Genomic DNA, 27340 nt, shown 5'->3' with positions numbered 1-27340 from the left:
GGCTCTATGGTGCTTGCCTGCCAACTGAGCCTGCCTTGTGGGGAAAGCGTTCCAACTTCACGCTTCCCGCTGCGCAACCTCTGCAATCACATCTTCAGAGAGAAAGCTTTTTTTTCTTCACACAATGCTGCGCGACCTCTGCAAACAAGGTCTCTGAAGGAGGAGACGCTCTCAGAACCGACATCCGTATGGCAAACGTCGGCAGCCCTGGGGTCTCTGCTCTCCTTCAGCTGCAACTTTAGTGTGGTGTCACAGCAATCACTACACCTCCTGCTACTACTACTGCTACTACCCTCTATGGCCTGCACCTGGGGGTCCTTTTACGCCTCTCGGTCTCCCTCAGGTGTGGGTCATTAATCTTAAAAGCCTGCAACTTGCAGTTCAGGACCTCTGCATCCCTCGTCTTCATCCCAGTACTTTTGGTGCTGTGGGACTTCAAGTCACCAATGTTCAATTCACTACTTTTAAGGGGATAATTGTTACCAAGTGTGTTTCTATCCTCAATTACCTTTTTTAAAATGAGTATTATAAAGGTTTTACTGAATGGTTTTGCTCTCTAGAGAAATTAGGACTTTCAGATTCTAATATGTTAATATTCAAAGATTCATCTTAACATCTCCCTGCTGAACATGGGAGCTTTCACCTCTACAACTGTGCTCAACTTTGGGGGGGTAGTGAGGGGTATTCGTACTCCCAATACAGGATTGGTTAGAAAAGTTTTCAACACCATCAGGATAATTAACTTTGCAAAAGAGCAGCTCCCTCCGACAGCAAGTCATTACATATTCTGGCAGTACTGACTCTTCCTCCTCCAAGGCAGAAAAATAATGCGTCCCTCCCAAGGGAGTGCTCCTGTTCCGTTGGGGACTTTTTCCTCCCAATTGATCTCCTGGCTAATGCCACACCCAAGGTGGGGGTCAGGTAATGGCAGCCTTCCGCTGACCACCTGGGAATACACTTTAGGCAGGGTCTTTGTGAGGACTCACAATGCAGTGATGAACTTTCTGTGTTACAGGCCGTATTCTATCAGGCAGGGTAATACAGTGTTCATGGTTTCACAGACTTTCCATTGCTTTAGCATTACTTAGCCGTTTTCACTTGCTTTACTGGACACAGTTTTACAGGTTTCATAATTTAATTACTTCTGTCTTAAAAAAGTCTTTTTATTCTCTAGTGAGAACACCCAATGTGAATGTATAGTAGTAATACTTACCTGTTAATTTGATTGATGCAAGAGTTCAGGTATAGTGTATATTATAGATACTATCTAATTTGATTTGAGTGCTTGTGTGTGCCTTATTTTACCACTACACCACCCCCCATCACCGTAAGCCTAAGCCTCACACTGCTCTACCACTTACCTTGATTGAGTTTGAATGGTGTATGTTCTTTGTTAACTAAAATAGGAGGGGGGTAGGGGGAGACATCTCAGAACCCTCCCTCAGGGCTGGTTCTTAAAAATCCATTTAAACAATGTGCTTTTATGTATGCTAAGGACCCCATTGCCCTTGATTTCTCGATGATCCATAGAAAGCTTGCAGGAAATTCTATTGCACTTTATGCTGGAGTTTAGCCTCTAAACGTGGGGCCAGGTTTCGCAACTGTGCTGCTCAGTGTTGTCTTGTGTCCAAGACAAGCACATTCCCCTGCGCTATCCTCGTGGCCTTACGGTGGGTTCCCTCCTAACCCTGAACACTGTGGAGAAAGAAGCCTTCCAACAATAAGCAAGTAAGTAGACAGTCTAGGAACGATAGCAGGTCTAACACAGAGATAAATTAAATTGAGAAAGCGAAGGGAAATAAGAGTATAATGCAAGTATAATGTCCAGTCTCCAGCAGAAAGAAATATATATTAAAGTGCAGGTAGCATGGAGCATTGCAGCAATTCATAAACTAGGCCTTTGTAAGGGTAGCCCAACTTACAGGGGCATCCCTAATTATAAGGGTGCCCCTAATCACGCTGACACCAGAATAAATGCACCCCTCTAGGGAAGTAAGGCCAAGAGTCCATCTTGCAAGGATAACAAGTTTATTCTTTACAGAAATGAGGATGGGGGCAAAGAACTCTGCTCCCTGAATGGTCTCTTCTGTCCCTCACTGTTCCTTTCTCCTGCCAAAACGATGCCAGGTAAGGGCTTATATACTCTTTGCTTGGTCACTGGATATGGGCATGGCTCCATCCCAAACCGTCTTGCTTTCATACAAGAAGGGATGCAGCAAAGTCTTCCTTTCTTCATGGTCAGCGATTTCTGTCAGGACATGCTACTTATGCAAGAATACATTTTAGCTCATGCTTTTTCATTTTGCTACCTATGAACATTTATATATACACACATTTTCCAGTCATTCTCTCCATACTTCACTCATTCTACTGATGTTTTTATGTGGTCCTGTAATTTCTTTTAAACTTTGTTTTCATAATTCAGCATGTTGTGTGCATCAAACATGTAAAATCCCATTTTAGCATGCATGGGCTTTTGACAGACAGCAGATAGCTGGTCAGTGTGCTTGTGCTAGCAAGGACACCAGAGCAATGCCTGTAGTCCATTCTTAGCACAGACTGAACTCTTTCCGGGAAGGGAGGGGGGAGTATTTTATTACTCATACTGTGCCAAGAACTGCATAGGATTTGACATTTACAAATGTACTCAGCTAATAGTTATTTGCACTGTATATTTAAATATTAACTGCCTTCTATTAGTGCCTGCCCATGTCTGTGTGATTATATATGCATGAAAGAGCTTTCCCAGTGCCCTTCCTCCCCCCCTGGTTCCTTGTAGTGCCTAGAGCAATCAAAAGTAGTCTTGCCTAATTTAAAGGGCTGGGGGTGCAGAAAGGAGCTAGCTCCTTCACAACACCTTTCATATGCGCTCTTGGCTCCTGTGCAGTTTCTGCTCTTTCTTTTCAAGCACTTTACAGTTAGTATCCAGAAAGCACAAGCAACGAGCTGAGGAATTGGACAGACTACTCCAGAAATTCTTAACGTGGGCCCCCATAACCTATCTTCTCAGCTATCCACTATCTTCCATGTTACTCCCTGCCTTGTCAAGAACAGAGTTGGGGTACATCAATGATGAAGACGATGCCCCACCATAAGATAGAATTAAAGCTACGGTGTGGCAAGAAATATGCCTCGTACAAGGGACATAGGTTAATAATACATGTACAACACATTCCCAAATTTACAATTACCTGTAGCATGCAGCTGAGACCGAACACAACTGGCCTGTGCTGAGGACACAAAAGCAGATCACTGAAGGGAGATTGGGGAGAGTTTCCGGATGATGGCTGAGGGGTGGGTGTTGAAGGCATGGTGTTGGTTGTCTGTGCAGAGAGGATGTGGGACTGATGACCACCGGTGCCCTCAAGGTGCATCGCAAGTCTCCGGGTGCAGAAGTACGAGAGGCGTCGGGATAGGTAAGCAGACTGTGCAAACTCCCCAGAATACTGTAAATGGCAGAGAGAAACCGATTACATTCTATAGAGACAGTGTTGAAAAGTACAAGCAGCTAAGCACACTGAAACAGTTGGATGCTATAGATGGCTTTCATAGCCAAATGAGAAGTGAACTCTGAGCCGAGAACAAAATTGCATGTTTTTTGATAGGAAGCACAAGTGAGTGGAGACGGTGGCAGATAACACGAGGTTGAAAAGCAGAGCCCAGTCTGCTGAGAGCAAAGAAAACCAATGCTTCAGAGAGACTGCATTCAAAAAGGTGTTGCAGCATTAGGTTCTTTTAACCCTAATTTGACATAACATACTAACTTAGAGAACAGCAGAGCCAGCATACACAGCTCAGAGTAGCAGTATAATGGGCAACTACAGGGATTCGGAAGCACCCAGCTCTGAATGGGCAACTAGGCAAAGTGCCAATCCAACTTACCCAAAGTGCAATGCAGCAGTGGCATGAATAGCTAAAATCTGCAGAGGGAACAGGTACAAACAGCAATGGAATGTTCATGTTGTCATAATGCAAAGCCAGATGGCGCACGCAGCTTTAAGTGAGCAGTGAAGGTGGGCAGCTAAGAGCACTGCAGTCCGCTAGTGATCACAGCTCAGCGTTGGGATGAAGCAGGTTTCATTTGAAAAAGACACTCACCCGTAGCAACAGTGGTAAAAGAAGTTTCAGCAGCTCATCCTCTCCGGGACGGATCTTCTCAAAGCACTCCAAGACCCAGGTAAGGAACTCATGGCGGTCCAGCATACCATCCTGCACACCAAAGTTAGAGGGGAGAGGGGTAAGAAGGCAGCATTCGGACTATCACAAACATGAATCAGCCTAGGTGGAAACGCAAACGGACAAAAATAAAAACATGTGTATATTCCAGAGTCTTAAATAGTTGTCATTTTAATGGCACTCAATTTAATGATCATGGGAGACTAATGGGTTAAGAAGGTCTGTCTGGATTTGCATCCCTGACTGCTGGTTTCACACATGTCTGAAGCAAGCGCTTCACTTGCTGAATTATGTTTCCATCCATTCCAATTGTTTATTTTCAGCATAATCATAAAACAAACACATAATACACATCAATAAAGCAGATCACATCAAGTGTTCATCCACGGATATAACCATTATTATTATTATGAGTTGTATTTGTGTAGCGCCTAAACCCTGGGGTATCAAGGTGCTTGAACCAAAATAAATAGTGGACAGTAGAAAACAGATAAATCATTGGTGGAGTACATAGTAGGGTAGGCTAATCCCATTTGTTAAACCACCATGTTTTATGGCATTTTCGGAAAGTTGGGTATGAGGGTTCATCTTCGATTGCTGGCGGGAGGGAGTTCACAAGTGTGGGGGCAGTGACTGAAGCAGGAGCTTCCAGCTCATTTGCTTTTGAACCTGGATGTGGAGGTGGATCTTGGTGTTCGCATGTTGGGCTTTGTTGGAAAGGCGATGGTTGAGATAGGAGGGAGCGTCTCTGTATATGCATCAGTGGGTGAGAGTCAGGGTTTTAAATTCGATACAGGCTTTAGTTAGGAGCCAGTGTGATTTCCGCCTGGCTTGAGTAATGTAGTCGGTGCGTCTCATGCCCCAAGCTGCTCGGAAGGCATGGTTTTCTAACAGTTGCATTTTCATTGGGTTCTTCGCTGATGTGTCCGTGAGTAGAACGTTGCAGTAGTCTAGTTTGCTGCCTACAATAGCTCTGGAGAACTGTTAGAAATGTGCAAATTCCCTTCTACCTTAGAGACCCCCAGCTCTTTTTGCTGGACTTTTAATTTTAATCCTGGAGAGAGAGACCTTTTTCCGCCTCATGTATTTTTCTGTGATTTGGACTCCGTTTCTTTTGGTTTTTGGAGTCTGACAAACTCCATAGGCATCACCTTTTTACACTGTGACACACAGCACCCTCAGTGCAGTGGCACAGGGAAGTCATTTGGATTTCCCAAAGGATTAAATACCTTCTCTTGAATAAACTACCGTTTCCAAGAGCAGTGAAGTGAAATGGACTTTTCTTACATTTGTAACTTTCTAGACCCAGCACACACTAGCTTACCAGAGGGTGCAGGAGGGGTTACTTAGTATCCCCTTTGTCTATCTTCTCACGTGACATTTTTATGTTACCCTTTCTACAATTAATGGCTGGTGGCAGTGGTTTACCTTTTCCTCCCATTGAGAGTTATTACTACGGGCTACAATTGCAGCTGCAGTATAGCACCTATGGGTGCCCATTTTTGTCAAAATGGCCTGGTCTTTTTTCGCCATTTCTTGTTGGAAAGGTCCTTCTTGAGATTTACTATGCACGCCAAACCAGGTTTGGTCCCTTTGTTCGTTTTGCCTTTGGCGAGGTTCACTGGTGAAGCCCGCCTCTGGCTCCAGCGTGTCTGCAGAGCAGGAAGCGAGGGAGGTTCCCAAAACTCCCGGTGCTTATTCTCCTTGATTACAGGAATACACCCAAAGGTGATTGGCTGGCAGTCCTTGCAGGTCAGCCACCCTGCTGTGAGAGTGACAACTAGGCTGTGAATGAATGGGAGCGACTTGCATAAAAGGCGAGGTCTGTTGCAAGGAAGGCAGCGTCGACCACTGGACGAAGGAATCCAAAGAAGAACTTGGAACAGAAGCTTGCTGCAACCCCTGTACAATTGGTTTGCCCCGTGAAGCCGTGCTGAAGTTCCAAATTCGCCTCGACTAGAAAAGACCTGTGTTAGGGAGAATTTTCAGAAATTGGCTAATTCCTCTCTACCTTAGAGCCCCCCAGCAACTTTGCTGCATTTTGAGTACTTGAATATTTAACCTGAAGAGAGTGAGACCCTTTTTCCCCACCCTCTCATGTATTTATAATGTGATTTTGTACTCCGTTTCTCTTTTGGTTGTGGAGTCTGAAACTCCATAGGCATCATCTTTTACAATGTGTCACACAGCACCTTCACTGCAGTGACACAGGGAAGTCCTCCTCTTGGATAAACTACGGTTTCCAAGAGCAGCAAAGTGAAATTGGCTTTACTTACATGTGTATCTTTATAGACCCAACACACACACAATCTTACAATAGGGTGCTGGAGGGGTTACTTAGTATCCCCTTTGTCTAACTTCTCATGTAAAAAAAAAATGTGTTATGGCTGGTGGCAGTGGTTTACTTTTAACTACCATGGTGTGCATTTACTGCGGGCTGCGTTTGCAGCTGCAGTAAAGCACCCAAGGGTGCAATTTTTGTCAAAACAGCCCGGTCTTCTTTTTTCGCCGTTTCTTTGTGGAAAGGTCCTTCTTGAGATTTACTCTGCGCGCCAAACCAGGTTTGGTCCCTTTGTTTTGCCTTTTGCAGGATTCACGAGTGAAGCCTGCCTCTGGCTCCAGGGTGTCTGTCAGGCTGACTGTCCGGCAAGGACAACCACTGTGCTGGGTGACTGACAGCTAGGCTGGAATGAATGGGAGAAACCTGCATAAAAGGCAAGTCTTTTGGCTAGGAAGGCAGAGTCGACCACTGGACGAAGAAATCCAAAGAACAACTTGAAGACGCCTGCTGCAACTCCTGGACCGTTGGTTCGCCCGGTGAAGCCCTGCTGCTGTGATGAAGCTCCAAATTCATTTCGACTAGAGGAGCCCTGTGAGGATGACTTCTCCCCTTGAGTTGGTGGGACCAATCAACTCCAAAGTAAGCCACCTAGACATCCTCTTGGAGCTGGTTGAAATTCCACTGCAGTTGCTCCTGGAACCGTATAGCCAGGGAGAGGAACACCGGATCGTGTGCGTTGCTTTTAAGTTGGCCGAGAGTTCCAGGAAAATACTCCAGACTCCCAGGAAGCAGGACTGACCGAGCCCGAGCCCCCTCAACAGAGTGTGGGACGCCAGAAGCAAGGAAAGTCCATCACGACAGCCAATAGTCTGCGGTACCACTGAAAAGCAGTTGGTCCTTTTCTGTCGCTGACCGTCCCGTTGCAGTGCAAGAGTCCTTCAGAAGTCCTCCTGTTAGGGAGAATTCTCTTATAAGGCTAATTCCCCTTACCTATAGTGTCCCCCAGCAGCTTTGCTGGATTTCAAGGGTTTATTTTTTACTCCTACTAAGAGTGAGACTCTTTTTCCCACCCTTCGTTGTTTTGAGATGTCTTTCAACCTATTTTTGTGCTTATGGGCTATGGAGTTTTTCTCACTCCATAGGTATCATCTTTATACATGGGTGTTACACAGCACCCTCAGTGCAGTGATACAAGGGTGTCACAGTGACCCCCCCAAACATAGACTCCATACCCTGGGACTGACTACTGTCTCCCAGGGCATATAAAGTCCCCATTGACTTTACTAGTCAATAGTTATGAACAAAACCAGTACACCATCTTACTATGGAGGTACTGGGAAGGGTTAATAGTTTTTCCCTAGTGTTCATTTTCGAGGGGGTACCGTACAGTCTCTCTCTCCAAGGTTTCTGGCTGATGGCAGTGGTTACTAGCGTAAATATTTGACCGCCAATATTTTCCTATGGGATTTCCCCTTTACTCAGGTAGGGTTTTTTTGCCAGATCTTATTATTTCTTTCTCGTGTCTTTCTCTGTAATCCAAGTCAAGGTCGCGGCCCTTTGTCTGTCCTTTTGGTGGGCTTTTGGACAGAAGCCCTCCTTTAGGTGCCAGTGAGTCTGGGGTAGACCGGATGTGTGGGAGGGGGAATAGGCACCCTGGACAGGGTTGCCTAAGCAACCCAAGTCGCACTCTACCCCGATAGGCTGAAGGGTTATCCCGCCAGGAAAGCCACCCCGTTGTGTGAATTACAGCGGGGCTTTATGAATGGGGGTTTTTCTGCATAAAAGCAGGGACCTGCGGATTGGAAGACAGAAGTCACCACTGGACCTAAGAAATCCAAAGAGGAGAGAAGCCGAAGACATCTGCAATGACTGAACCACCGGTGAAGCCCTGCTGCAGATCTTCACCACTTTTCTCCAACGACCAGAGAAGATCTTCACCTGCAAGAGCCTTCTTCCCTTGAACTGGTGGGGCCAACCAGTTTGCCAATCGCCTTCCCGGACCTGCCTTGGTCGAATCGCCAGTGGCAAGCACTAGGAGACCGGATAGCCAGGCACCCGTACACCACGACCGTGATTTAAAGGAGCGTACCTTTTATTCCGTTTTGGTATCACCGCAGCTAGCTGGCTTTTTTTGTTTATTTTTTTAACTTGTTTATTTTGGTTAGCGCACAGGAAAACAATGTATCGCATCAATTCAGCATTAACTCAATCATAAACCCCCAAGTACCCGCCCCCACACTTTAATTCTGGCTGTCTCCCGAGGCCTGCTCCTTCATCAATTGAGTCCGATCCCCGCCTCGCATCCATTCAGCATATCTTACATCATTAAGTCCTCTTCATACACCCCCCCCCCAGTTTCCGCCCCCACACCTTAATTCTGGCTACCTTCCGGGACCTGCTCCTCTACTACTCGAGTCTGACCCAGCCTACTGCTCGCTGGGCATCTGTCACCAAACGTGGTTTATGTGTTAGGGCTGGGAAGCGCTGGTCATAGTCTATCACAGGTGACCAAATGTTTGTGAAGCGGTGGAGGCGGCCTCTGTTTGCCGCCATGATTTTTCCTGCAATGGGCGGGTAGGGCTCAGGTGCTAGGAAAAAGCCGTCCGTCGGCCGCTCCCACGTCGGTCCTCCAGGAATAGCGTTCTGTAAAGGCCATAAATCCCCTCTTGCAGCTGTATATTAAGGGGCTGATTATATGAAACGAAACAAGATCTTTACCTAATTTACTGTGTAAAAGCTACAGGATATATGTCTAAGCACTATACTGCTGGGTGAATCCTATCCTTTGCCAAACACCCACACTGAAAGATATGTTAACTCACTTATTTGATATGATGAAAGGTACACAATTCAGATGCTCAATGGTTTTCCAATATTATATATGTTCACAAACATGTCCAATTATTATACGTCTCTAAATGTTTATAGTGCAAGCTGTAAAGCCACAAGGCTATTATAAATAGACTTACTTCATAACATGATACTCGTGGTAAACAAACGTGTAACCCGTATTATAATCAAAGCTTGCATATTATTTGTTTTACCTGCAATCACACGGACCTAGTTCTACCTCATCCCAATGATTCGCATGTAACCCTGCAAAGTGAACAAAACGCAGTTCAACAGGCCACAGGGCCTTCTCTCCTCTCCTGCAGCGCCACGCACTCAGCCTCCTCCATCTTCCCAATCTCGCTGGGCTGGTGAGTGAAGGCTTTTCTTTTACTGATACTACAAATATAACCTCTCTCACCCTTCCGCTGAGCCCGCATCAAGCAGCCACTCTCCCACCAGCCCCCTGACTCATGAGGTCACCATGAACTCGCCTCGCACCCCCAGACTATCATTAAAGAAATACGAGCAACAAACCCCTCACCCCAATGCCTTTTGAAGCAACGTCTGTGTGCCCATCTTCAATGCTCCACCCCAGCTCACCTTTAGACCCACAACCTCATGTGTTGCATTATACTCTCCTTACGATAACAAACACTAAATAATTGTCTGGTGAGATCTAATGGAACGGGTGATGAACGTGACAATGTAATCTTGTGAATAGGATAGGCACCTGGACTTATGTATTCTTACTTTTATTGTCCAGGTCAACATGTCTAGTGATATAATTCTTATATGCCAATATGAATAGATGATTGTAAAAGTATCTGTGGCCAAAAGGGCAGGAACGCTATGTAGGATAAATTGTAACAGCTGAAGACATCATCTGACCCAGTGCTCCACCTCGAACAGCCCAGCTGACACGTGCACCCTGCACTGGCACCACGTGGACCTCTAGATAATAGTTAGTCTTTACCATCCAATCCTCACAACTTATGTGCCCCCTATAGCTTACGCGATTTTGTAATAAATGTGAATGTTTTACTGATGTTTGGCAGAGCGCTCTCGGAGTTTGCAGAGTTCTCTGCTTGCCCTATTTTGGTTTTGGATAAACTTTACTTTTTATCTTCACCCGCACTTGGTCCTGGTCTCTTTCCCTCCTGGGGTGTGTCCATTACTGACTCTCATTGGGGAGTTCGAATTGCATTTTTGGAGGACGCTCACTTTCAGTATCTAGACACAGGGGATACTAGGTAACCCCTCCAGCACTCTATTGTAAGATAGAGTGTGCTGGGTCTAGGAATTTAAAAAGACTAGTAAAGTCAATTTCACTTTAGTTTCTCTGTGTTACGCTCACCTGGCTCCCACAGGGGCATCGGTCGGACCCGGACTGCTGCGGCCTCCACCAACATGATGCGTAGTGCAGAGATGACAGACTGGACCGGCCCTCCTAATCTCGTCTGCTTGACACGTAGAAGGATTCTCCTGCAAGTGGAGAGAGGAATTTAGCCACCCGAGGATTCTAGTCATGGCACCTCCCTGCTCCCCCCACTAATCACCTCCGAAATCCCCTTCCAGTATTCTCACCTTATATTCTTGAAAGATAAGCTCTCCATCATGCGTGGATTGCAGGGGCGCGTCTATACCAGTTGCTTCACTGCTTAGAAGGCGTTGGGGAGTTCTGGACGAGCGTGGACTCTGAGGTTCCTGGCGAAGACCAGCAAGTATAGAGTTCATAGAGTTCAATATGTCCGATGTTCACTCTTGTCCAATTCCTTTCTTATCTTGCAGTGGAGTTCGAGAAAAGATGGTCTTGTGGCCGTAGATGGCGTTCAGGTAAGAGTCTATTACCCGATGCTGTCCGGTAAATGATGCATGTATTTAACGTGTTGTTTCCTCTCCGTTTTCAGATGCAGCGTTTGTAGAAGTGGAGAGTTAAAGAATAATGCCTCCGGTGGTAAATCAGGTAAGTCTATAGTGGTAAGAGAGATTGTATTTGTTGGCTCACTCGGCTCACCTTGTTATTTCTTTTTTCCCCAGATGCCGGAACCCGGCGAAGAAATGATGGAGGCAGCGTCAGATCGAAAGGTGCTGTGAGGACTGGCGAGTATGGCGCGGCGCTGCAGCTGGCGATGCGACGCACATAGAAAGAATGTCCTTTCCAGTTGCTGAGACGTGATGGTTCCGGAATCAGGTTAGAAACTGGAATAAAGTTTGTTTTCTAACCTTGCCTTTACTTTCCTTTTTCTCTAGGCACTCCGGATTCAGGACGGGCATGGCAGAGGTCTGGATGCTGACTTGCAGGCACGGTGAGCGTTACGCTGCTGGATGCAGAATAACGCGAAGCGAGTGTTGCTGGTCGGGTGTGGTTTAAATAGCCTCAAAAGTAGTCCCAGGTAAGAAGTCCCTAGAACCACACCGGAGTAAAAAAATAGTCCCTGTAGTAAAATAGTCCCCTCCAGGCTTCACGTTGGGTTGGAGTCATTTGCAGCATGGTCTGCCTGAGGTAAGTAATGACTATGAGCCTGGCGCCTTAGGCGCCAGGACTGATTTCTACTAGGAGACTGGCGCCAGGACTGAACCCAGATAGCCCCTAGCCGGGGCTGCTGAGGTTTTATTAAATGTCTGGATGCTTGCTCCCGGGGCTGATGGGCTTGGTCCAGATGCCTGGGGGTAGGCATCATGACACTATGGGAAACAGTTTATCCCAGAGAAGGTATTTAAACCTTGGAAAAGCCTGAAAAGGTTGCCCTGTGTCACTGCACTGAGGGTGCTGTGTGACACACATGAAAAGATGATGCCTATTGAGTTGTCTAAAACTCCATTACCAAAGAAAACAAAAGAGTAAAACACACAGAATTAAAAGTACAAAGTCCCAAAGTTTAGCAAAAGAGCTATGAGAGGGCGGGAGGAATTGGCACATTTATGAAAATTCTTCCCAACAGGGGGAATGTCGGATTCTTTTGTGTTGGTGTTGTTCGGGTGACGGTAGAGCAGTATAATGTTTAGAGTCGAGGGAGCACTGATGCGTAATTTGGTGAGTAGGAACTTGAACACAGGTATAGATCTCTCTAAAAGGCAGGTAGGCTTTGTGAATGATGGCTACTCTGCCGCTGGGTTTGGAAGTTTGATCGGATCCCATGATGGAGTATCCACATAGGCATCGCTAGTGAGCGGGCTGGGCATCTGCCTGATGCAGCCAAGTTTCAGTGACGGCCGGATGTCAAGAATTGTTTGCTTAATGAGGTTGTGGATATCAGTGCCATGGGCGCAAAAAGAACGTGCGCGCACACGCGAACATTTGAGAAGAGCGATGGGATGGGGGTAGTTTGTAGTTGGTTTTAGGGATGGTTTGAGGAGAAGGGTGAGGGGAAGACAGCTTCAGTGGGACCTGAGGTGTGTGAGGAGAGTCTGCTGGTACTGAGGGCATCGAAAACAGGTTGGTATTCGATGATGTGGTGGAGTGGATCAGGGTAGGTGCGTGAGCGCAGTTTGAGGTGCCTTGGGGAGACCCGAGGTAGTAAGGGGGTTTAGTCAGGTGTAGAGGGAGGAGGGGGTAGGAAGCGTGTGGGAGGTGGTGTGGAGAGGTGAGAGGTTGTTAGTGGGCGCAGGTGTTGTGCATCTGTGGATAGGGATATGGAGTTTGGAGTGTGATATGGGATGGATGGCAAGGGATATGGGGTAGTAGGTTGAGGGAGTGAGGTACGTGGCTTATTGGTGTGGTGGTCAAAACGCCTGCTGCGAGTTGCTAGAGCAGTTAAAGGCTTACCTTTGATTGAAAAAGGAGGTGCGAGACCAGGTGCTAGGGTTTTCAAGGCGCGTGCCTCTCCGCTCTCCTTTTTAACCTCTATCTTATTACTTTACCAGGAATCATCAGCACACGCAACCTCACCTGCTACAACTTAGCCGATGATGCTCAAATCATGGTGTGATGCAATACTGCCCCTTCTCCGGTAACCGCTCCCTTGCCCCCCCCCCCTCCTCCGCACACCCTTTCCAAAATGGTCACAAACCTTGGGTGCACTATAGACTCAGGCCTAACCCTCTCCCGTCAGATCAATGTATTGAAATACTGTCACTACCAACTCAAACTCCTTAAGACACATTTTCCCTTACTTCACCTACCCCAACAGACTCTCTGCTGTTATGTCTATAGTTATCTCGAGACTGGACTATGCCATCTCCCTATACCTGGGAGCACCAGCATACCAACTTATGCTGGTATAGCGGTTCAAGTGGCACAGCGAGTAGAGTGCTCGCTTTGACATCCGTGCAGAGCCTGCTAATGCAGGTTTGAATCCCGGCAGGGCCAAACTCAGCCCTTCATCCTTCAGAGGTCGATAAATGAGCACCACACCCCGTGGGTAATAATAAGCAGCGCTCAGATACCCGAGGGTTCGTAGCGCTATATAAATGCCAAATTATTATTAAACTACAAAGAGCCCAAAACGCTGCTGTCAAACTCCTTCTCACAGAGACCACATCTACCCCTGCTCTCCGCACCCTCCACTGGCTCCCTGTCGGACATAGGGCCACCTACAAAACCCTATGCATTACCCACAGAGCAGTGCACAAGGCTGGACCAACATACCTACACGAGAAGATAAAACCCTACCTCCCACTGCGCACCCTAAGATCAAGCACTGCCCACTTACTAGCAATTCCATCCTCCATTTCTACTAGCCAAGGTTTCAGCCAACGAGATCTCATTGATTTATATAGGGAGCAAAGGAGAAGGAAGTGAATGACATGCATTACTCACCGTAATAGCATTTCTGATGATTGTATCTGCTTAGATTCGCATGCTGTGCATATGGTCCGACATCCAGTGGTAACTGCGGAGTACGCATCTTGTCTTTCGAGGCTCGAAAGGGGACGTCGGCATAGGCGTGTCTGTAACACTATCCCAATCGGGACGTGTAGTGTACCCAAAATCCCTCACACGCTGAGGTCCCGCAAATTGTTTTTTCCGCCTAGATGACTGGTCGCCCTTTGCGGAGCTCTTTCATAAAGAGACATTGTTATTGTTATAACCTTGTCATCGATTATTCCCTTAAAAGTCCTTTAGACAGGGCTTCCTGTACTAGGCCGAAGACTGCGGTGGACTTTTTTTTTTCTTGCGTTGTATAGTATTGACACTTTACATAACGGTTTTACCACACTTGGGAGTGAATACGTTCAAGGGGAGAATCCCCAAGCACATGTTTTATAAAAGGGAATGTTCCTTAACCTCATATCTATCAGGAAAGGGTTCAAAACCATCAAAAGGCATTAAAACCTGGCTATTCATCGACGTCACTTCCGGTGGAGTACCTGGGCCAAGACCGATCTGCTCTCAACCTCACACCAATGAGAGAAAGGAGATCAAAGATCCATGGCCCCGAGGACATACTGACACTAATCTGCCTACCTCTATGCTTAAATGTAACTGGTTTGCCACAACAGCGTCCTGATGCCATCGGGCTTAGGTGCTTTACAAACACAAAATAAGTAAATATAAGACATGCATTACTCACCTTAATAGCCTTTCTGCTGATTGTATCTGCTTAGATTTGCATGCTGTGCATATAGTGCAACATCTAGTGGAAACCGCAGAGTACTGCATCTTTCTTTTGAAGATTGAAAGGGGACGTCGACATGGGCGTGACCAACACTATCCCTAACGTGACGTGTAGTGTACCCAAAATCCCTCACACATCGAGGTCCCTCTGGTTGTGTTTTTTCTGCCGTGAGGGTGCCTTATAGTTAGCGTGAGCGAGTACAGAAGAAATAAGGTGTATGAGGTCTATGTTCCTTCTACTGCACAAGGGGAGGAAGGGTGGGCGCATGTGAATCTAAGCAGATACAATCATCAGAAATGCTATTACGGGGAGTAATGCATATCTTCTGATGTTTGTGAATCTGCCTGGAATCACATGCTGCACATACACTAGCAAGCAGTACCCAGGGATGGCGGTGAGATGTGTGAAGGAACAGTAGCAAAGAGATGTCTTGGCACCACTTGTCCCACCTGAGAATCAGACCTAGAGTGTATCTAGGCAGTAGTGTTATGTAAATGTGTGTACAGAACTCCAGGTTGCTGCTTTGCAAATTGACTCAAGAGGAACATTTGCAATGAATGCTATGGAAGCCCCAGTGCCCAGAGTAGATAACACTCTAGGCGTGAAGGGTAAATCTCTGTTGGCAAGGGATTAAAGGTGTGATGCAGTTTACGATCCACTTGGAGATAGCTGATTTAGAGACAGGGTCCCGTTCTCTACCAGGTGCAACCGAAACGAAGAATTGATTCGTTTTTTCCAGGTAGTAGATAACCGCTCTCCTTACATCCAGTGTGTGGAGGCTTCTTTCCACCACATTAGTGGGGTTCTGGAAAAAGGTGGGTAGTTCTATAGACTAGTTTACATTGAACTTTGAGATAAAAGTAGGCGCAAAGAGAGGGTGTGTGCGCAAAACCACCTTATCTTTGTTAATCATGAAGAATGGGTCCTGCACTGAAAGGGCCTGCAGTTCACCAACTCCCCTTATAGAGGTGATAGCCACCAGGAAGGCAGTCTTGTAGGCGAGTGCTTTAAGGCGAGCCTTGTGCACTGGTTCAAAAGGAGGCCCCATTAGTCTGGTAAGAACATTCATGTCCCACCCGGGAGCTGGGTTGGAAATAGGGGGATGAAGTCTCTTTACCCCATAATAATGGCTTTAATTACAGGAATTTTCCACCATGAAACCTTGCTCTGGGACGTGGCGTACGCTGAAAGCACGGCTAAATAGACCTGTAGAGAATTGAAAACCAGACGTGAATCTAACAGGTGGGTTAGGTAAAGGACTATATCTTTAGGTGAGCATTCAATAGGATTGATGCCCTTGCCATTACACCAAATGACAAAGCACTTCCATTTGCAGGATTAGCAATGCCTGGTGTTAGGTTTCCAGGCTTCTCCGAGTATGTCCATACTCGGCTGGAGGTGCCCGAACTCTAGGACCTCAGGAGCCAGGCTGCTAGGTTGAGAGTTTAAGGGCATGGATGCAATGTTTCTCCATGGTCTTCAGACAGCATATTGTACGGGCACGACAGCTTCCTGGGAGGGGAGACTGACATTGCCATGAGATGGGAGAAACAAGGCTGACGGGCTCACATCGGGGCCACCAGGATCATCCTTGCTGGCTTTTGTTGCATCTTGTGCACTATTCTGTTGAGCAGGGGAATCGGATGAAAAGCGTGGACAAATTTCAATGTAATGCAAAGACCGTTCCCCTTGGAGCGGTTCTGATAGTAACTGGAGGCGTAACCTGGGCATTGGGCGTTCTCCAGAGTGGCAAACAAGTCGACCTCTGGGAAGCCCCATTCTGCAAAGGCCTTGAGTACAATGTCCTCCCATAGCCACCACTTGTGCTCTTAGGGTAGGGTAAGTCTCTGCTAAGTACGTCCGCAAGAAGGAACAAGTTACTTACCTGTAACTGTTATTCTCCAGCATGGTTCTGGCATGGATTCACATGCTCATGAATATTCCCTGTCGTCAAGCTGGAATCCCCGGTAAAAGAAAAAACAGTTTCACTTTCATACACAAACTGTCTTTCTCCTATAAACCAATCACTGAGCTCTGAGTCATACTGCTCCCTGCCAATGACTGCCCTCTCCCTAAGCCCCTCCTCTGGCAGCCATCTTCACATTTAATAGCACGTTAAGTGAAAATATGACCAAGAAGAGCCGCAGAGAGGCAAGTGGGAGGATTTGCATGTCGGACCCTTGCTGGAGAACAACAGTTACAGCTAAGTAACTTGTTCCTTCTCCAGCATGGGGTCTGTCATGGATTCACATGCTCATGAATAAAGAATACTTAGCAGTACATTATAATACATACACAACCACAGGAGGTGGCAAGGCTCAACAAAAGCAATTACTCTTACCTCCTCACTAGGCCCACCTTCAAGCGAAGAGGTTGCACAGCACTGCTTGGCTGACCCTGGACTCCTCTGTGGAATCCCTGTCGATGCAGTAGAATTTTGTGAAGGTGTGGGTAGACTGCCAGGTAGCAGCCCTGCAGATGTCCGACAGGGACACACCAGACAGGAACGCAGTCGTTGCAGCGATCGCTCTGGTAGAATTGGCTTTCGGATGGCCAGGCAGCCGTCGGGTTGCCACCAGTGACAATGAGCGATACAGCCCTAGAGCCACCTGGAGATGGAAGGATTGGATAAGGACTTCACATGGTTCAAAGTACCAAAGTACATAAAAAGCTGAGAATTTTTCCAGAAACTCTTTGTGCGGGCCACAAACCTTCAGCACTCGAGCCTCAAGTGCAAAGTCCTTTCAGCCGGCGACAAAGGCATGGCAAAAAAACACAGGCAACACCAAGGGTTCGTTGAGGTGAAATTCGGTCGGAACCTTGGGCATGAAAGAGGGGTGCGTCCACAGCACCACCCTGTCTCGTAGAAAGTCAAATAGGTCCACTTACAGGACAGGGCCTGGATCTCACCCACTCCCCTGGCAGAGGTGATGACCACGAGGAAAGCTGTCTTCCAAGAAAGGAACTTGATAGGCGCTTGATGCATAGGCTCGAAGGGGGGCCCCCCCATGAGCCTAGTCAGCATCACGTTGAATTCCCACGCCAGGGAAGGAGAATACACCGGCGGGAACGATCGGAACAGTCCATTAATTAACTCCTCCACTAGACAGTGCGTCAAAAGAGAAGACCATCCCAGCGATCTGATGTAGCGTTGAGATAGCCGCCAGGTGAACTTTGATGGAGGCGTGCGCCAGCCCTAACTTAGCCAACGACAACAAGTACGGCAGGACTTGGGACAGCCGTGACCCTCAGAGGGTTAATCTTCGGCGACCAGCACCAAGTCGTGAAACGCTTCCATTTGTGCCTGTAGCACTTAAGAGTCCACGATGCCCTGGCTCTGGTAAGGACCTCCCTGTAGTCCACTGCCAGCTCAGACCCACCGAACTCGAATGCTGCAGGAGCCAGGCCCAACACCATTGGCTGCTGAGCACTCTTGCATGGGGCGCATGCGCATACGTGCATGTGGGACTAAGTAAATGCAGGAGGCCATTATCCCAGACAGTCGCATGGCTTTGCGTACAGTCGCCTTGCGATTGGCTACATAGTGAGGGATTTGGAACAGCATGTTTTGAACCCTCTTGTTGGAGGGGAAGACAAGGCCGTCTTCTGTCGGAATTAGAGCCCCCAGAAATTAAATGCGGTCTAGGCTGGACTTTTTCTCATTGATTGAGATTCCCAGACCGAAGAGTAGATCTACCGTCTTCTGGGTGTTTGATAGGCATGTTTTGTATGAATCCCCTGTTACTAGCCAGTCGTCGAGGTAAGGATAGACTGGAATGGACTGCCTGCACAAGTGAGCCGCTACTACCGCCAGCACCTTTGTAAATACCCTTGGGGCTGAGGCAATGCAGAAGGGAAGGGAAGGACCTTGAACTGAACTGATAGTGTATGTCCTCTATCATGAACCTTGGGTATTTTCTGTGTGCTGGCAGCATTGAAATATGAAAGTATGCATCTTTCATGTCCAATGTTGCCATGTAATCCCTGTGTTAGCAGAAGGACTACCTCTTGCAATGTTGTCATTCTGAACTTCTGTGGCTTGACAAACTTGTTCGCTGGTCGCAAGTCTAGCACAGGGCTCATGGCAAGATCCTTTTTGGGTACAAGGAAGTACACTGAATAAATACCCTTGTTTACCTGTAGAATGTGGACTTCAATTGTGCCCTTTTCTTGCAGGATCTCGACCTCTTGCGAAAGGATCTTCAGATGTTCTGGCGATAAGCGTTTTGAAGTTGGTGGTCCGTATCGAGGTGGCCAGCTGAACTCTATACAGTAACCGTGTGTGACGGTCTTGAGCACCCACTGGTCTGTGGTGATTCCCTCCCATGCATGAAAGAAAGATGTTACCTGTCCTCCGACCGGGGAGGCATGGCAGGGGACCCTGACCGGCAAGTCATTTTTGAGTTGAGGCTGGGGAGCCTCTTGGGGTGGAGCTTCTACCCCTTCCTATGCCGCGGCACTGCCCTCTCTGATATTAGCCCATGGCAGTTGCCCCTTGTCCTGAGGACTATGGTTTGTTTCTTGTTCTGTATTGATTGTTGGGGGGAACGTGGGAAGGTTTATCAACGAAAGGAGCAGCGTGAGCTACCCCCTCGCTGCCGATAGAGTCGTTGGGTAATCTAGTTTACAGACTAAGTTTTCATGTTCCTTTTTTGCTGTCTCTAAAGCCTCATCCACTGCCTTTCCAAACAGGTTTGTTTCTTCTTCCGACTTGTTAATACAGGATGCTTGGTTTTCAGGTTTTCATCCCGAATATTTTAGCCATGCGTGCCTTTTATGCAAGGTACCTTCGGCCAGTATTCATCCTGCTGTTTCTGCAGCATTCAGTGTTTTTGAGGATTTTCTGATTGACCGGCCTCCCCTGCGACACAAACACCAGAAGGCGTGATCGTGTTGGCTCTGGGACTTCTTGCAGGCCCTCCTGGAGCAAATTCCACTGGACATCGCTATAACTAGCCAGCAATGTGGTGGTGTTAGCTATCCTAGTGGAGTAGGCTGCTGATGTAATGCGCTTCCCAAGGGCATATAACTTCTTGCAATCCTTGTCTGGAAGTGCCTCAGCTGTAGACAAGTGTACTCTGGCTGTCTTCCTTGTAGTTGTGACCACTAGGGAGTCAGGAGAGACATGTCCCCGGATATATAGCGGGTCTGTTGAAGAGGGGCGAAAAAGCTTTTCGACTCGTGGGTTTACAGCTCTTGTTTGAGATGGAGTCAACAAAGAGGGGGCACTGCGCCTTTTGATTGAGTTCAACAGAGGTATGGCTTGACTTGAGGGTGTATTTTCTTTTAAAATATCCTCTATAAAGTCTGTGTCTTGTACCGCCTCGAGTGGCAATCTGAAAGTGTTCAGCTGCTTTTTTAAGAATAGCATTGAATATCATCTGGTCATCGATGGGTGAGGCTCGTCTTTGAGGAGGTGAGCAGGGAGTATCTATAGACAGTGTGTCTTGATCTGGGGTAGAGGACGGTGACAGCCATGGTGCCTCACCTACCAGTTGTTCATCACCCCAATCTGGAGACTGGTCTATTGTCTTGTCAAAGGGATTCTCTAACTGATCATAGGGGTCCTGATGGATATTCTCTGGTTCAGTTAGTCAAACACCTCATGAGCGAACTAACTGGAAGTTCCTTGGACAAAATAGGGAAGGAGTCTCCCTCTCTTGGCCTTTTAGGGGCGATACATTTTTCAGAAAAATCCACAAACTTGGAAAGGTTGTTCATGTACCCCTCGAACCTAAAGATGAACCAGAAGGGTCTGGAGCAGGAAAGGACTCTACTTGACGATTTGGTCTCTAGGCAGTCGTGATTTGTCTGCCAGTGTCTTAGACAGGGGTTGGGAACCCTCCGAATATTCTTCTCGACATGTCCTTAAGCCTATTTGCCACCGAGATGATGTTCGCGAGACTCTCGCGGATCTCTGTCATATCTTAGTCGTGGTTTTCAGTGCCGCCGAAACCTTTGGCGCCAACGCGCTCTTATGAAGCTTCTCAGTGCTCTTATGATGTTTGGTGCTGATGTCCTTTTGACTTGGATGCTCGGACGCATGCCGTATGAACGGTTTCAGGGAGGTCAGCCGATTATGGGAATCGGTGGGTTTCCTCTAAAGTTTTGTCATTCCTGTTAGCTTCTCTGGCCTTCCCGACGAGTCTGTCGAGGAGGCTCGGGAGGAGGGGGCTGGTGTTGTGTGCTTATCTTTAAGTGGTGTTTGTTTGTGCTTGTAGCCGGGGTGTAGTCTCCCCATAGCAGAACTGGTGACCTGCCTGCCAGAGACGGACATCTCGGAACTTGGCTGTTCTCCAAAGAGGTCAATGGCCTCTGCATCATTGCCATGGCTGTCGCTTACAACCTCGTTGCTCGTAGCAACTGCGCCGACGGGGAAGCTACTCTCGGCCTGCTGCATGGCATAGGCAGCCCACCACTTTACCCGCCATCCTTTTATCGTCTTTAGACGTAAAAGTTGGCAGGACCTGCAGGACTGCTCGTTGCGATCTCGAGGTAGACACTTATTACACCTCCGGTGTGTGTCTTTCCATGGATATTTGCTGTTGCAAGAAGGGTAAAATTAAAAAAGGAGTCCTGTCCATAGCTCAGGTTAATAGCGAGAGCAAAATCAGAAGGGAAAAGGAGAGAAGGAAATGCATTCTTAAAAAGAAACAGAAAACTGGGCCCCACTCTCCCTACTGTCTAGGCCGGGCGGCGGCCACGCAGTGGATAGCGTGGACCGGAGTACCAGCCGCCGAAATCCGCAGGTATCTTCGGCGTTGGTCCTGGAGTAGTAGTCGGTGAAGGATTGACGAATATTAAATGACCGAGGGTCATGGACAATGAAATATAAACATAGCAATTTCAGAGCTCCGTATAAGGCGACCAGCTAGCTCGGTGGAAAAAACTATTTGGAGGACCTTGACGCGAGACGTATTTTGGTTACACTACACGTCTCGTTAGGGATCGTGTTACAAGCACGCCCACGTCGACGTCCCCTTTCGATTCTTGAAATACAAGATGCAATACTCCACGATTACCACTAGATGTCAGACTATATGCACAGCATGTGATTCTAAGCAGATTCACAAGCATCAGAAAATTAATTACACAGATTAAAAATGAAAATGCAAATCGGGGCACCGGTGCACGGCTGAAGAAATTGTTGTTGCCTGAGAGGCCTCCGTCGGATGTTGTGACATCCTGCAGCCATATCCTGCCTTCTGTCATGTTTATATGGTCAGGTAGCGGGGGCCCTAGATGCCAGAACATCTCAAGAGCACCCTTGGTTTGTCTCAAGTCTGAAGACCCTCTCCTGGCAGAAGCCCACTGCAGACCTACCGGGGCCTTCGGTGTCGCAGGTCTGCCAAAACACACAGTGTTCCCTCTCGTAGTTGGGGCAACCTGAGACCGGGTCGGACACCACCCCAATGCGGCAAGGTGATAATACGTTGACCTTCGACAGCCCGCCCGCTGACATCGTTTCTGTCCCAGACCTCATGGATTGCTGCAAGGGATGCGGGGCACTCTGCCTGCTGTGCCAGGGAAGGTGGGACTGCCTCGTGCCCAGAGTTCCCCCTAGGAGCCATGCGTCAGCAGGGGTGTAGGAGGACCCCACGTAAGGGAACAACCATAAGCACTTGACTGTACGTGCCCACCCTCCCCCCCCCCTTGGCAGCCCGCTTGAGGCGGGGGTGTCATCTGGGCAGCACCTGATGGAGGAGCTTGGAGCCGTGGGTGCTGACGAAGGAGCTCCCTCCCCTCTCTTCCCTCTGGCTGACTATCCTGCACAAGCACTGGCTGGTTGGAATCCCTGCCAGCACTGTTAGGCATCCGAGGTGCTGCGGATTGGAGGAACCACCCCAGCGGTCCAGTAACGGCCACCGAATGCGTGGCGCTGAGGTGGCTCTGAGCCAGAGCCCTTACCCACCATCGACTGAGCTGGAGCCTTGGATCTTGCAGTGAGTCTGCGTTGCTGGGGCGGGCGGGGCCCGCGGTACTCCATCACCCCCCTCTGTATCGGCGCCAACGTCATTGCGCATATAAATAGACTTGCGCAGCGTCCGTTGCTCAGTTCCGTTTTAAAGCTTAAATTTGCTTTGCATGAATTGGTTATTAACCTTGAAGGAGTGTAAACTGCAACTACAAGGGAAGTTTTACTGCGGGGATGGATGGGAGGGGCGATCAGGAATACGTCGGAGGAACATCCCATCAAAAGAAAGTTACCAGGTAAGAACTAACTTGTTCTTCGAAGGGATTGTGTCCTCCGACGTATTCCTGATCTTTGATAGACTCCCATAGCAGTAGTGTAAAGAGGAGATGGGAGTAAAAATGAAATAATTCCCTTTAAGAATGTACAGAATGCAACACAGCTTTCCCAAATCTTGTCTCTTGGCAAGAGGAGGAATCTAGGCTGTAAGATTTGGTAAAGGTATGTGCGGACGACCCTGTGGCAGCCGCACATATGTCTTTAATTGGAACCCTCTCTTTGGAGAGTCAAAGAGGCTGCGATACCCCTGGTTGAATGAGCCCTAAGATGTTGAGGGGGTTATTTTCCTGCCAATTTGTAGCATTCTAGAATGGTAAAAATGATACACCTTGAAATGGTCAGTTTCGTAATTGGCAATCCTAATTTGTGCCCTGCATATCCTACAAACAATTGTTTGTTTGTTTGTTTATTTATTTAAGGCGCGCGCCAGACCGAGGGGGTATCCGGGCACGTGTTCAAGAATACTTTAAGCTTACATGACACAGTTACACATTTCAGGAAGGTTACAAGGTGCATTGACAGTAAATGATGACAATATACATGGTTACGTACACAGGTGATTGTACACAGGGGTCAGTTATAGGTCGTTTTCTTTAAGCCATTTAATGCAGTTAAGTCTGAAGTGTGGATAAGATTGGTCAGACCTTAGGGATGATGGGAGGGAGTTACATAGCTGGGCCGCTTTGACAGGGAAGCTGGTGCCTCCGGCTGTGCTCAACTTAAATGGGGGCACAGCTAGTTGGTTGGTGTATGCTTCTCTGGTAGGTCTGTTAGAAGTTCTTCTTTTGAATCTTTCTGTTAGGTATTTGGGGGCTAGGTCATTAATAATTTTGAAAGTCAATGATGCTGTTTTGAGTTTAATTTTGTCAGCTGTGGATAGCCAGTTAGATTGTCTTCTGACATCTGAGATATGCTCTCTTCTTGGGATTCCTAGGGCGGCTCGAAGGGCGTTCTGCAGGGTTTGGATTTTTTGCAGTGTGTGTTTATTGTACCCTATGTATAGTGCATTGCAATAGTCCAATTTGGATAATACCAGGGCTCTTGATAGGGTGAGGCAGCTGGCGGTGGATAGATATGGTTTAGCTGCTTTAATCAGCTTACAGGTGTAAGCGGTGTTAGAGGCCATCGCATTCACCTGCTTTGTTAGAGAGAGGCAAGAGACGAGGTAAAAACCTAGTGTTTTTACTTCTTTCGCTACTTTAATGGTGTTGCCATCTATGACAAATGATGAGTAGTCATTGTTCAGTCTTTTGATATTTTGTGTGTTCCCCAGTATGATGAGTTCCGTTTTGTCATCATTCAGGCATAGACCATGGCGGGCCATCCATGCCTGGATGATGAGGTATATCTTGTTCACCAAGGCCAAATCCTGTTCATAATCCCCCGAAAGTGGGATGAGAATCTGAGTGTCATCTGCATAGTTTGTGTAGGTGACACCCAGAAGGTCCAGATCATCGAACAGGGGCTTCGTGAAGTTGTTATACATAGTCGGAGAGACACAGGATCCCTGGGGGACGCCACATGTGATAGGTACTGGGTCAGCCGCTGCGGAGGTGGAGAAAACCCTCATGGTTCTGCCGCTTAGGAATGACCTGATCCATGCAATGGCATGTGTGGAGAAGTGGGCCGCGGTTTCCAGGTGGGTACAGAGCACATCATGATCCACCAAGTCAAATGCCGCTGAGAGGTCCAGCAAGAGGAGTAGGGCGGTTTTTCCAAGATCTCTCAGCTCATCGACTTGGGTTTTGAGATCGATAAGCGCAGTTTCGGTACCATGTTGAGCCCTGAAGCCTGACTGTCTGGTACCTAATAGTTGGTGCATCTCCAAATATTTTTGGATCTGTAGGTAGGCCACTCTGTCTAGGATTTTTAGCAGAATGGTACCGTAGTGATTGGCCTGTAGTTAGTCGGGATGGCGGGGTCCAGGGTTTGCTTTTTAAGGAGGGGGAGGACCCATGATTGTTTAAGATTGTCTGGTATAGTGCCTGATGCAAAGGAAGCATTAATGAGTTTGGAGATAAATGGGGATAGGTCTCTGGCCGCGTCTTTTATCAGTTGGGCTGGGCATATGTCGTCTCGACAGTTGGTTGGTTTGAGTGAGAGTATTATTTTTTCAATCTCTGGGATGGTTACTTTGGTGAAGTTGAATTTGTGTTCTGGCTTGGCAGAGGTGGGTGGTTTACCACTTTGATTGGTTGAAGTGGGTATATTTTGTTTCTTTTTCTCAATTTTGGTTTGGAGTGTGGCAATTTTGTTGTTTAGAGCTTTTTGGATGTTGGAGCACCACGTTTTATTTTTGTCACAGTTGTCTGGAGCAGGGATAGGGTTTTCCAGTTCCTTTAGTATAAGAAATAGCTCTTTGGTTCCAGATTTAGCCTGTAGTATTCTGTTGTTAAAGTTTTCTTTTTTGGCCCTCCTTATTTCATTTTTGTAGATCTTAGAGGCACTGATGAGAGCTACTTTGTTATTCTCTGTTGGAGTTAGTCGCCAGGCGGATTCGCATTTGCGTTTTTCAATTCTTAGGGATTTGAGGTGAGGGGTGAACCAAGTGTTTAAGTGTGCTCTGGGCTTGCTTTTTCTCATTTTCAGCGGGGCGATAGTGTCCAAGGCTGTGGCCATGGTTGAGTTGAATTCGTTCACTAGGGCTGTTGGGTTTAGTGATTCAGATAAGGAATTTAGAGTTGGGAGGATATATGGTAGCAGTTTGTCTGCAGTTATGTTTTTTTTTATTTCTGGTTGGTAGGGGGTGGGCCAATACAATTTCCTTGGGTTGGGTGGTGTTTTCATTTATGAGGAAGGTTATTAGTGCATGATCTGTCCAGATTTGTGGGCAGACATCGGTAATTGTTACATTACAATTGTGATTGGCTACCCAGTCGAGTGTTCGACCTTTTTCGTGGGTAGGTTGTGAGATTCTTTGGGTAAATCCCAGTTCTGTGATGACATTGGCGATGTTAGTCGCTTGCAAGTCTTTGTGGTCGTTGAAACCTAAGTTCATGTCTCCTAGGAGGATGGCTTGCGATGAGTTTTTTAGATTGTTTGAGAGGATCATAGAGATGTCCTCCTCAAAGGTTCCAATGGGACCTTGAGGCCTATAGATGAGGTGTATGTTGATAGATTGAGAGGGTGATGTTGAGAGTTTGGCAGTTAAGGATTCACAAGATTTGGTGATTGAGGGCATTTCTATTGTTATGGCGAGGTTGTTTTTAGCGATGATGGCTAGGCTGCCTCCTCAAGAGTTGGTTCTGTCCTCTGAGAATGTTGTAGTTTGGGGGCAGGGCGAGCATCAAAGCGGGTCCTGCTGCTTGGTGAAGCCAGGTTTCCATTATGGCTAGAAGGTCATAATCGCCTATTTGGATGAGATCGGCAATTTCGATGGCATGTGCTATTAATGACCTAGCGTTGATGAGGGCACCCTTCAGCGGTATGTCTGGTTTGGGTGTCGCAGGGGTGACATGGCTTTTCTTTTTGGTGGGTCTGTTGCTTGATTTGCGGTGGTTGTTAATGGGACTGTTAGCGTGGGAATCTCTTTTAGTGGGGGAGGTGTCTAGTTTGGGGGCATTGCGTTGGTGGTTTCTTGTATTGCTAGGTTTGGTGGCTAGTCTGGCTGGGGGGTCATAGTTTATGGGTAGTCTTGATCGTAAGCTTTGCATTTCTACTTAAGGTATCGCATGGGATATTTGTTATGGGGTGGTGGGTGATAGGTATCTTTATCTTTATAGTTTGTGGGTTAGTGTCTGGGTTAGTGTCTGGGGTGCTGGTCGGTCGGGGCTCGTCATCAGAGTTTGATGTTGCAGTAGGCATAGACTGCAGTGGGTGGTTTGCTATTGTCATTGTGGAGCAAAGAGTGACCAGGAGGATGAAGATGGGGATCATTCTATAGAGCATACAATGGCTGTCAACACAGTGGCTAGGTATGGGCAGTGGTAACACACTGGCTAGGTGTGGGCAACACGGTGGCTACACAATGGCTGGGTAATGGCAACACAACGGCTGCACAATGGCTAGGGCTACACAATGGCTGGATTTGGGCATCACAATGGCTACGCAGTGGCTAGGGCATCACAATGTACGCATGTTGGGCAACAATAGCAGGGTGGCACCTAGATTTGACAATCTTTTTCAAGACTAGAATGCATACGTGCTACAGCAGGGCACCTATATTTGACAATCCTATTTAGGACTAAAATGCATACATGCTACAGCAGGGCACCTATATTTGACAATCCTATTCAGGACTAA

The 27340-nt window shown here is 47.4% G+C and overlaps 1 protein-coding gene across 5 annotated transcripts in view; it reads right to left on the bottom strand.

The window, feature by feature from the left end:
- The window catches only part of MED12 (mediator complex subunit 12), a 1704158-nt gene that overhangs the window by 1529469 nt on the left and 147349 nt on the right, over window positions 1-27340 (bottom strand). For all 5 annotated transcript variants that reach the window (XM_069612388.1, XM_069612385.1, XM_069612387.1 and 2 more), the window contains exons 6-7: window positions 4099-4209; window positions 3192-3446 (exon numbers count right to left, since the gene is read on the bottom strand). In XM_069612388.1, coding sequence (XP_069468489.1) covers window positions 3192-3446; window positions 4099-4209 — 366 coding nt within the window. The remainder of the gene's footprint in view (window positions 1-3191; window positions 3447-4098; window positions 4210-27340) is intronic.

This window comes from Ambystoma mexicanum, chromosome 5p (assembly GCF_040938575.1).
Source record: "Ambystoma mexicanum isolate Mex_15411 chromosome 5p, UKY_AmexF1_1, whole genome shotgun sequence".
Taxonomy (NCBI): domain Eukaryota; kingdom Metazoa; phylum Chordata; class Amphibia; order Caudata; family Ambystomatidae; genus Ambystoma; species Ambystoma mexicanum.
This window is presented reverse-complemented; position numbering and strand designations above follow the sequence as displayed.